The 12,096-nt window shown below is 38.5% G+C and overlaps 1 protein-coding gene across 1 annotated transcript in view; it reads left to right on the top strand.

Annotated features, from left to right (window-relative positions):
- TOP1 (DNA topoisomerase I) overlaps positions 1 to 12,096 on the top strand; it is an 80,796-nt gene that overhangs the window by 21,218 nt on the left and 47,482 nt on the right. The window contains exon 3 of the mRNA XM_019749059.2: positions 7,333 to 7,435. Within this exon, the coding sequence (XP_019604618.1) occupies positions 7,333 to 7,435 (103 nt within the window). The remainder of the gene's footprint in view (positions 1 to 7,332; positions 7,436 to 12,096) is intronic.

Raw genomic sequence — 12,096 nt, 5'->3', positions numbered from 1 at the left:
CCAGTTACGGGCTTTCAGGCTTCCCGACTGCTTTTAGTTTGGCATTAAGTTCCTGGGGAGAGTCGCACACCCCTGATACTGACCACGCTCCCAATGTCAGTTTTTATCACCGAGACCAGCTGGTTATCTGTCCTAGACAAAAAGTCTTCTTTTAAAGTGTTAGAACATACTGGGGGTTGAGTGTTAAGTAGAAACATCGATTTTGTTTAAACTCTACCTTCGGGGGATGTGTGGTATCCATGGGTTTTTGAAGGTCGGGGGGAAGGAGAAGATGCAAGCATTTGTCCCAGTAGAAGTGATTTAATAAATGAACAGGTAATATATATCTTCTTTAGAAAGTTAATTTCTTCACCCAGTGTTTTCACCCAAATGGTTCCAGTGTTCCCTTTCCTAATAGTGCACTGATAGAATAGTATGTGTGTGTGTCAGAGATGAGCAGAGGTTATCTTCGACAAAATTGTATTTTGAGTGCCCCTTTGGTTGAATAATTTTGTTCCCCATCCTCCACACACATGACTTGATGACTGTCTTGGAAGAAGCAGCCCATCACGTTACACAGCTGCTTCTAAGTCTTAAATTCTGTCATCAAAAGTCAGTGTAAAGAGATCTGGCTTTATACTTTCCTTTATGCCAGAAAAGTCTCTCTCTGCCTTTGTCTATAAGGAAGCAAAGGACTCTTGTCTCTTGTTCCCATCTGATTACCCTAATAGTTTAGAAGAATGGTGGAGTGGCAAAATGCCTTAAGATCACAGAATAGTTGATAACATGATCCTTAAAAGTTGCCATTCTTTAGCCCTTTCTGTTTTAAGAATGAAGTTTACGCATGGGGTGAATTGTGATTGCATTAGAGAGCCTGGGGGCAGTAGGTTAGACAACATTGTTAGCCACCGGCTGATGGCAGCTAAACAAATTCAAGTGTTTTTCTACATGGGCTGGGGGAAGGGTGGGGGCGGTTAACTGGTGTTATCAGCGTATCCCTTAAAACCTGTAGGTTTTTTAGGCTTCTGCGTATAGGATTGTTAGAGCAGGCCGAAGTTTTACTTTCTTCACAAATGGTTTTCTTTCCTAGGTCTGTACAGGAAAGACAATCAAATGGCCTTTTATCATTGTTGGCTGGTCAGGCAAGGTGAATGGGCATGGTTGCTGCCTTAAAAACGTGGACCCTAAATTATTTGGAATGATTTGGTAGGCTCAGTTCAGTTCTATAAATTAATCACGAAGAGGGTTCAGAAATAATTGTACTTTATTGATAGTTGTCAACATGTCTGTCATTTTGTGGAGATTAGTCAGGAATTCTACAGCCATACACAAAGAATTTGATTGCCTTTTGAAATAAAATTCTGTAAGATCACCTAAATTTTCTGAACCCGTTTCTTCATCTGTAAGAGAGATCGCAGGTATCAAGTCGATGATCAACAGAGATTTGAAGCTTCTCTTCACTGACCTCTGCTGCTTTCTTATAGACCCAGTAGTCAAGTGACTTTCGCCCAAGGGCATAAGTAAGTGGTAGAACAAGGATTTGAATCACATCTTTTTCATTCTGTTGAACCAGTCAGCTCTGTGCTACTCTTGTTACGTCTCTAATCGGCATTAGGATTTAGCCATGCTCTTTTGTGCTAACTGCATCCTTTTTTTTTTTTTAATCCGCCACCCCTTCTCTGCCAACCAGCCAACCCCTAACTGCATCATTCTTGAACATATGTAACTGTTTTATGGCTTGACTTCCTTTAATTTGTGTCTGGTTCCCCTGTGGGAGTGAACTCTTCATCTTGTGCCTGGTTTGACACTGATTTGGCTACTTGGGGCTCACTCTGTGTACCTGGTTTCCAACACGACAGTTTTATTGTCATCCTGGGATTATGCCAGCTTTCAGGGTCTTTATAACAGTTGGATCAAATTTTGCTGGACTTATTTGATACTGAAGTTTCTTATTCCTTAGGTGTTCTGTTTCCCTTCTATCTAAGCAGAGGATTAGGACTCCAAAGCTACAAGATACAGACGTTTACCTGTATCTTTTAAGAAACTGCTTTTGGGATACATGACTTTACAGAAGCAGATCAAAGTAACTCTAGGATTTTATTTTTTAACGTGCCCCTGACAAAAATCAACTCTACCATTTCCCAGCTGGTAGGAAGTATATCTCAATTTTGTTCAATCATTAGAAGATGAATTTTTCAGCAATAGTAATAATAATAATAATAAATCGTTGATTTTCATGGCTTATGTGCCAAGAATGCCATTTTCCTTCACTTTGTTAACTCCCTCTTAACCTTTAGTAAGACTCAGCTCAAATAATGCCTCCACCAGGAGGAAGCTCATGTTGACTCCTCACTGCCCTCTTGGATCCAGGCTGTTTCCCCTCATTATATTATTTTTCACTTGGAAACAAAAGAGGCAGTTCACCCAGATTCAGTGTTTTTTACTCTTAAGACTTTTTTCAAAATGCCCATAAATATAAGTACTCCTCCTGCCCTGCCACCCTTACAGAAAAGTAGCAGGGCAGAAGAGGAGACAGTTCTGCCATCATGTAAGAGACCGTGGTAATGACACCCACATGTCTGAGGTATAGACATTTGGGAAAATGTCTTTCACCTCTATAAAAAGTTTTTGTAGTTCTAAATATAGGAGCATCAGGAGGCAATTAAAACACTGTTACTTTAATGTCAGTCATTGACATTTGAGATTTTGGGGGTAGGGAAAGAATTTTAATCCAGTCCAGCAAGTCTAAAATTAAAAAAGTTTTCTTTGCTGACTTAATTTTCTCTGCTTTAATGTATATGTAAACCAGAATGAATTTTCTGCCTTGGAAGTATATCTTCAAGCTAAATTCGTAGATATGGACTGCTGAGTCAAAAGAGAGTGTAAATTAGTTTTGTTAGATATTGTCAAGTTCCCCCTCTAGGGGTTATATGAACTACATGCACTTCTTCAGAGATGCTAAGAAGCAAACATGTGTCTTAGATTTGATGAAATTGTACCACCCAGAGAGAGTTGTGAAAACTAGGGCTGATACTTAAGGCATACTACCTTTCACAGAGCACACTCTAAGTGAAGGATAGCTATTAGCTATTATCTTTTGTGAAATGGGACTCACAGTTCCTTATGAGAGTGGTAAGAAAGTTGAATGAGACAGGAAGTGCTCTAGCATGGTTCTGGCACCTATCCTAGTACCCTTATTGCCTTGGGCCCTGGCTGTTTGGATTTCTTATCTTAATTACCACCTTATTGGATTGTGAACTCCTTGAGGGCAGAGTCCATGTCTGATGAGCCTTTAGCAGGGTGCTTTCAATTTAAGAATATATTTTAAATGGTTGTAAACTGAATTAGACCTCAGAATATAATTCTGAATCCAGTAGTAAAAGGTTTCCTTTTCTTTTGCATATTAACTATCAAGTCCTTGTGTAATGCTAGCCAGCAACTATTCTGCAATCAGAGAAGACAAAGATGTGTTCCTTTTCGTCATTTGGAAGTCTCTAACTTAAAAATCTTCCTTAGCTTCAAGGAATACATTATTAGATGAGAAAAGGTGTTGATGTCCTATTCCATTATTTACTTATCTATCCTAAGGAGTAACTCCAGTTAAGTTACAGTGAAAGGAATTGGTTGTTAAATGTCTTGCATCTTCTCAAGGCTGCCTTATTTCAGGGGTCTTCCTGCCATGTCTTCATCTCAAATTTTTTAATGCTAGGGATTGAAACAGTTGTTATCAGGAGGTTATTAGGTGAGCTGAATTCACACTGAATGAGGTTTTTCTGGTGATTTTTAATATGCAGTGGTTTGCATCTCTCATTTCTAATCTATAGGTTCATTTTGCATTTAAGCAGATGCTTGAAGTGGTAAAATCCTTTCTCCAAAACATTTTAATAGTGTCTATTCTTAGATGGATTCCAGTTAAGGGGAAAACGTATGTCGTAAAAGTCATTTTCAAGGCCGTTGGTAAGCTGTCTGCAAACATTTTCACCGTGAGGGACGTAGATCGGTACGCCCTTCCTGGCTTCACTTGTTCGCTTACTGGCTTCTCTTCTGACCAGCATCTTTAATCTTTAGTCAGATGCCTCACTGTTACCTTAAATACAGTATGACTCCAGTTAGTTTCATCATTTCTCCAGGCCTTTTCCTTCTCGCCACCTTTGTTCTGCACAGCTTCCTGTGTTTTCAAAGCCATTACGTTGTTCTGCGTCTGCTTTGATTCTGTGTCTTCTTCGATTCTTCCCCTGCGTTTATTTATTACACAGAGCCAGTGAGTTCCTGGAACTGAGTTCATCTTCCATTTTCTTCAACATGCTTTCATATGTTTCCCTGCCTTCTCAGTCCTGTTGCTATCACTTTTTTCTAGACTCAGCAACCACTAAACACTCACTCTGCCTTTACCTGTCTGCCCACACTGCCGTTCAGTTAATATTCCTAACGTATGGCTGTGATTTTATTCCTTTTCTGCTTGAAGTGGCTCCGTTATCTGTGGAGTAGGACACCCTGACTTGGGTTAATTTTATCTATCAAACTTTATCTCTTACTCCCCCTTAACCTAATCCTCCATTGAAGTAGGCTAGTCTTCTCCTTGCTGTACCTTATATACTAAGAACAAAGAAGGGATCGGGGGTGAAGACACTTAAAGATAGTGTTTAACTTTTTATTATGAAAGGTTTCAAGCATATGTAACTCTCAACCCTTTGCCAATCTTGTTTTCTATCCTATATCCTCCCCCCTCCCTTTTTTTTACCTGAGGGTATTTGAAAGCGAGTTCCAGATGTCAGTACTTTCGTGTACATTTTTCAAGGTTATGTATCAATTTACCTAGTGTAGATCATCTCTAGTTTCCTTGTCAGTTGATAATTTAATTTGTTTACATACTTTTGGGGTTCAGGAGGCACCCCATTCTGTTTTGCCTCCTCTCTCATTTCTCCTCAGAAGGCCCACCCAGCCTGCCATGTGGGAAAATTTAGCAGCTATACTATAGCCATTCAGATATTTAAAGAAATTGCCATATATTATACTTTTTGGTACCTGTCACAGCATACATAACACAATTTGAGTATATAGTAGACATATAATAACTTTTAATTTATTTATTTTGGGGGGATTATTTCTCTGAATATCTTTTTTTTATTTATTATTAGTTTCAGGTGTACAAAACAATGTAATAGTTAGACATTTATACCCCTCACAAAGTGGTAATCCCCCTCCCCCAGTAATACAGCTGTTACAATTCCAATGACTATTCTCTATGCTGTACTCCACTTGGCTGTCGCTGTGTGTGTGTGTATATTTGCTTATAGTTGGCACTCAATATTAATAACTTTTTAAATTAGGGACACTTGGGGTTTAGATCTTTGACCTAGGTCTTATTTGTATCAGTGGATTATTTAGCTACAGCCTTAAGTAAGTTTCTGATCAGATATTTTGGTTTTGCATTTTTAGATTAGCAATTGCTTTAGAAGACTTGAAGACTTGGCTTTAAAATTAATTTTGAAGTTTTGTGCATTGAAAAAGAATGTTATTGGCAGACTGGTTATTTGAAACCTACTTGGAATTACTGTCCGTTTATCTTTTACTGAGTTTCCTTTTTCTTTAAATTTAGTGCTTTTTAGTGAATTAAGCTTTTTCCTTGTGTACACCAATATTTGTCAAAATAAATTGTTAAAACTTGGTAATTTTTTAAAATAACTTATTTTTTATTATAGAAGTGATTTACGTGGGAAAACATTGGAAAACAAGGCAAAGTATATACACAAAAAATCAAGTTGCTCATAAATTTACCACCCAAAGATAACTACTTTTAACATTTTGGTGTCTGTCTTCTCGTCTTTTTCATACATGTTTATTATTAGTTATCCATTCCTATGAAACATGTTACCTCAAAATTTAGCAGTTTAAAGTGACAAACGTTTGTTGTCTCACACAGTTTCTGTGAGGCAGGAATCCAGGAGCAGCTTAGCTGCGTAGTTCTGGCTCTCACAGTCTGTCGTGAGACTGCGGTCCTCTGAGGGCTTACCTGAGACTGGCGGACCGACTTCCAAGATGGTTGACTCACATGGCTCTTGCCGGCGAGTCTCAGTTCCCGACCACATAGGGCTGCTTAAGTGTCCTAGCAGTATGACGGTTGTCTTCCCTCAGAGCAAGCAGAAAGATCCAATCAATGCCTTTTGTGACCTGGTGTCAGAAGTTGCATACTGACATTTCCACTTCACCCTGTTTTTAGAAGTGCGTCACTTAAGTCCAGTCTATATTCAAGGAGAAGGAAATTAGGCCACACCTCTTGAAAGAAAGAGTATCAAAGAATCTGTTGGACATATTTTAAAACCACCACACGTGTTCCATGTATAAACTTCTAGTTGATTCCTGTTCAACTTTGACCTGACCTCAGTTGAACAGTGTTTTTTCAGTAGGCCCTTGGGTTAATTCTGATCCACACTAAAATTTTGAGAGTCACTAACTTAAATAAGTGGAGAAAGATAACCATGTTCATGGATCAAAAGACACAAGAATATTTCCAAACTTTTCTATAAACACAAACTTTTACTTTTTTGTTTTTAAGAAATTGACAAACTGAATCTCAAACTTGTATGGAATTACAGAAGATGTAGAATAGCCAAAACTTTTTGAAAAAAGAATAAAGCTACTTTTTGAAATCAGAATAAAGCTGATTTCAAAACTTACTATGAAAAAGAAAACCTTACTGTGAAGCTATACGTAGTAGTCAAGATAGTGTCTGTTTGTGTAAGGATAGAATAGAGTTCAGAAATAGACCTGCGATTATAAGGTCACCTCATTTTCAGTGCAGAAGTCGAGGCAATTCAATAGGGAAAGAGCTGTGTTTTCAAAAAATGGTGATAGAATAACTGGATATCTTTATAGATTTAAAAATGTATCCTGTCCCTTACCTTTATAAAACTCCTAGGGAAAAATTAAGCATTCAGTATACACACATACACACACACACACACACACACACACACAATAACAAAAAATTTGTAATCCAGAATGTATAAAGAACTCTTACAACTCAGTAATAAGAAGACAAACAAATATTTATTTGAAGAGATACTTCACCAAAGAAGATAGATGAGAGGCCAATAAACACATGAAGAGATGCACTGCCCCCCGCCCCCCCGCCCACACACGCACGTTTGTAACACCTCTTAGTTTTAGAGGCAGGGTAATGGGATGCCTTGTCTGGGCTGTTCTGTGAAGTATTTCCTTCCAATGGAATGTGCTCTTATGGCTGTCATGCCACTTGAATCCTGTCATTGTACGTCTCCACCAGCTCGTCAGGGAGGCGGGCAGGAGACAGCCTACGATTGCCCTTAACTGACTCATCTCTTATGGTTGCAGATTCTCATAAACATAAAGATAAACACAAAGATCGGGAACACCGGCACAAAGAGCACAAGAAGGACAAGGAGAAGGACCGAGAAAAGTCCAAACATAGCAACAGGTAAGGGTGGAACCAGCAAGTCCTTCATTCAGCAGCGGGCTGGCTGTGGCTGGGGTCACCTAGAAGAGGCCTTAACTTGAGTCGCAGGTAAATAGCTGGATAGCAAAGGAAGCAGAGACCGTATTTGCTTCCGGAGTTGCTAAGATGATGACCTTGATAATTCAGGCCTTACTGGGGATGCCATTGTTCAGATCAGGGTGTATGAAGCAAGTAGGGTGAATTTTCTTTCAATATACACTTCATTAAAAATAGAATTTTTAAGTGAGCTATGGATTCATTGTGATACGCGATGGCATTTTCTCTAGTGGGAATATTTCTTAATGAATCATCTGCCACACCTGTGGTCTTTTTTCCTCCATCACTTACTCATTTCCTACCACTTGATCATCGAGTTTCTGTTTTTATTACTCTAATGAATTTAACCTCAGTAGTTGAATCCAGTCTCAATTCACATGCATCTTCTCCTGTTTATAGTTGTCCAACCCATATTAGTAGCTACCAAAGTAGATCTGAGAGCAAAGAATGTTGCCAAGAATAAAGAAGTTCATTTCATAATGATAAAAGGGACTAATTAATCAGGAGGACATATAGGCGTTATAAATGTTTATACACTAATAGATCCTCAAAGTACATGAAGTAAAAACTTATAGAACTGCAAAGAGAAATAGACAATTCATAATCATAGTCAGATTTTACTGTGTTCTCAATTGACAGTATAGTATAAGCAGAGAGAAAATCAATTAAGGATACAGAATACTTGAATATTGTCAATCAACTTGATTTAACTGACATTTATAGAATATTCCACTCAACAGCAGAAACACATGGAACATTTGCCAAGATACAGCATATTCTCGGGCCAGCCCGCCTCCTTAAAACCGACTTCCCTTGGCTTTAATGCCTCCATCCTCTTCCACCTTTCTGGCCACCGTTTTTATCTTCTAATTAATGCACATAGTGATTTTGTAACAGTCTTTGGCTGTCTTCCTCTGCCACTTCTGTTGCCATTTACCCTTCTCTCACATTCTATATCCAGTCTTGCTGGAGTTCTTTTCAGTTCCTCAAACACAGCATGTTTTCTAGTATCTCTAGGCCTTAAAACATGCTGTTACTGGTTCTGGAATACTCTGTTGCCCTCTTAGTAGTATCCTTCTTTTAGTTGCAGCTTAGACTTTGCTTCTTCCAGGTATGCTTTCTGTCCATCCCTCATACTAAGTGTCACTTCTGTGTGCTCTCTGGCACCTTGAATATTTCCCTATCATAGTAATTAGCACGTAGTGTTGGTGATATAATTGTCTCTTTACTTTTCCGTATGCCCCACTAGACTCTTAAGGTCTGAGAGCAGCATTAGGGTCTGTTGTATTCATTTTACACCCTCAAGGCTTAGTATAGATAGTAGGTGGCACTTAGTACATGTTTATTGAGTCAGTGAGTGGATGACCTCTGGATATAACAGTTACCATCGTCTCTTTTCACATAATCGCAGTGTTTATTCTACGGGATAATTCCCTTTGGTCATCAATTTTTCAAACAAGTTTTTTGTGTTTGTGGTGAAATACACATAACACACAAAGTTAGCCATTTTGAAGCGGCATTAATACATTCACAGTGTTATGCAGCCATCACCAGTCTCCATCTTCAGGACTTTTGTCATCATCCCACATAATCTCTCAGCCCGCTGCACAATACCTCCTCGTTCTGTCCTCGCCCCATCCTTGGCAACTTCTGTTCTACTTTCTGTCTCTGAATTTGCCTGTTTTAGGTATCTCATATAAATGGAATCATAAAATATTGTCCTTTTTGTGTCTCACTTATTTCCCTTTAGCATAATGATTTCAAGGTTCATACTGTTGCATATCAGATTTATATTTCTTTTTATGGCTGAACAATATTCCATTGTATGTCTATACCCTTCATCTGTTGATGGATATTTGGGGGGTTTTCACCTTTTGGCTATTGTGAATAAATCTGTGAATGCGGGTGTACAAGTATCTGTTAGAGTCCCTGATCTCAATTCTTTTGAGTATATACTTAGAAGAATTGCTGGATCATGTCAAACAAGTATTTTTATCCTGCCTGCCATGTTTATGCTTTGCTAGTTGACGTGAAGTGACAACAAATGAGATAATCTTTGACCATGAAGAACTTCATCATCTGAGGAAAATGCTTATAGATCAGATGAAGAAAGGCTCATTTTTATGTTACCAGAAATCTGTCCAAAAAGACTTTTAAAAGATAGAGGTTTATATAGAAAACATAAGCTTTTAAAAATTGATCCCTTCTTCTCTGGTACATTTATTTCACTAACCATAATTTACAGTTGTGGGAGAAAAGATTAGGTAGAAGTGGCATGAAGGCTTTGGGACCTAAGTTGGGCCCTGCCGTTTTACCAGAATCTCCTTTTTAAAAATAAAGGATGTGATTTTGGTGTCATTCCTTTGGAAAAGTCCACAGTGGCTTAATCACTGTGTTTAGGAGAAGGCCTAGACCTCGGTCTCAGGTGATCTTGGCTAGGTTAAGGAACCGTTCTTAACTCAGCTTTCTCATCTTCCTCAGTTTCTTTATATTAATCCATGCTTCAGAGGGTATCCACGGGAGTCAGTAAGCATAAAAGCTCTTTAGCGGTGAACTGCTCTGCAAATGTGGGAGATGATATTTTATACATCCATCAAAGCATGGTTTTCCAGAATTACAGCACAGGCAAATTCAAGCATTTGTTCTATGCAATTTCGTACCGGTTAATATTTTCTTCATTTCTAATCAAAATACTTAATGATAGTCTGTTTGCCAAGAGGCATTGGAAAAACCCGGCCTCAGTTTCAGTTCGTACATGACTACATCTAGCCCTGGATCTCTCATTCACATGTGAGTAAGTTTAAGACAGTTTAAGCAGATGATGCGTTGTACGCGCTTCAAGGACTTCCTGTTTGACCTCTGCTGACACCCTGCCTCTTTTCAACAAAGTCCAGTAAAATCCTGTACACCATGTTCTTTTTCTAAGTGACTTCTGATCTTTCTAGGAGTTTTGGGTTTCTTTATTTTTTCTTCAGTAATAAATTAAGGAAACCTTGATAGTTTAATCATCTCTGAAGCCCAGAATAATTAATATTTAGCATGTTCTGTTTGAAAATGCTTCACTTTACTCCAACACCTTGCTAACAGTAAAGTGTTTCTATATTCCTTCCTTCTCTGCTAGGTATTAGCATCAGTCATTTCTCGGTAAGCTACACTTAGGACCCAAATCCAGGAGGCATCTTTCTCCTGCATAGTAACACGTACTGCACACATGGAGTGTCAGAGGGTGGGAAACCAGCTTTTCAGCTGAGAGACAATGGGATATAGACCCACTTCTCGGGATCCCATCTCTTATGCTCAGTCCTTCATTGTTCTCACTCAAGGTGCAAAATAAGAGAGAGGGTATTAAAGATCATGCTACCTTATCTCTTTGCTTGGACAAGAGTCGGAGGTGAAATGCTCAGTCACAAGGCAACATGGAAGCAGAGCAAGGATGAGAAACCAGCACTTCTGAGTCCTAGTATGTTTTTCTCCCACTACATGATTCCTTCCAGTAAAAAATAAAAATATATCCCTCCTTAAGGAAGATTAGTTGTGTGGTGAATCTAAACTCCGTGTTTAAATAGAAGCATCTTTCTCATATGCGTGTGATAGGAGGCCCAAGTTTTAAAATAGCGAATCATTTCAGGCACTGACTCGTCAGTTCTCTTTGGGCCTCAGATTCCTAAAGTTTTTGGCACTGGAAGTGTTAATCTCATTAGCGTGTGACCCTATGAAAACCCAGTCGGTGACTCTGTCCTGTTTGACCTGTAACATCACAGGAAGAGTTTAAACAAAAGTCAAATAAAAATAATTTCTTCTATTTATGTCTGACACTGCTTCTTTCTGTTAGCATTAATATTTAGCACTTTAGGCCCTTTAAATATATATATCTCCTCTCAAGAAACAAAAGGAATACTCTTATTAGATGCTAAGGAATCACCAAGCTTATAGGATCTCACCAGATAGTTCTCTTAAAAGGTTTCATTCTTAGCTATAAATTATCTTTAATACTAGACCTCTTCTATAAACAACATTATTCAATCCAATTGGAGGGCGGCATCCAATTGATTTTAGAAAATAAAGGACTATCACATGTAAAAAACAAGATTCCTCCTGCTAGTTTTTGACTCTGCATCTCTCGCCAATTTTAAACCTGGCACTCAGGCTAGAGTGACAAATTTGTGGAAAACTAGGGATGACAGAAAAGCACTGCTGTGAAATAGGAAGGAAAGTGCTTTTCCAGCCATGTTGGCAGTGCTAATCTATACAGTCAGTGTGAGAAATATCTGAGAAGGATGCTTTTGGTTTCTGCTTTCCCTTCAGCTGCAAATTCTACCTGAATTAGAATCGAGAGAATGTGGGGTTTTAGGAAAATACACAGGAGTTAAACAACCAGTTCTCAGATTAGGGGAAATTTTTCTGAACGTAATCAACCTTAAAAGATATGTTTACTCCTTTTTTTATAAGCTGTTTGCTAAAGTGTTGCATTTATCTACACAACAACCTGTCTAGGGGAAATGGACAATTAACGTAGGTAGGTAGAGAAGGCTGGATAGTTTAGAAATGAGGAATCTATCCCCATTCACGTGGGAATCACTATGATG

This window comes from Rhinolophus sinicus, linkage group LG13 (genome assembly GCF_036562045.2).
Source record: "Rhinolophus sinicus isolate RSC01 linkage group LG13, ASM3656204v1, whole genome shotgun sequence".
NCBI classification, from domain to species: Eukaryota; Metazoa; Chordata; class Mammalia; order Chiroptera; family Rhinolophidae; genus Rhinolophus; species Rhinolophus sinicus.
Note: the sequence above shows the minus strand (reverse complement) of the source record. Positions and strands in the feature narration are given on the sequence as shown.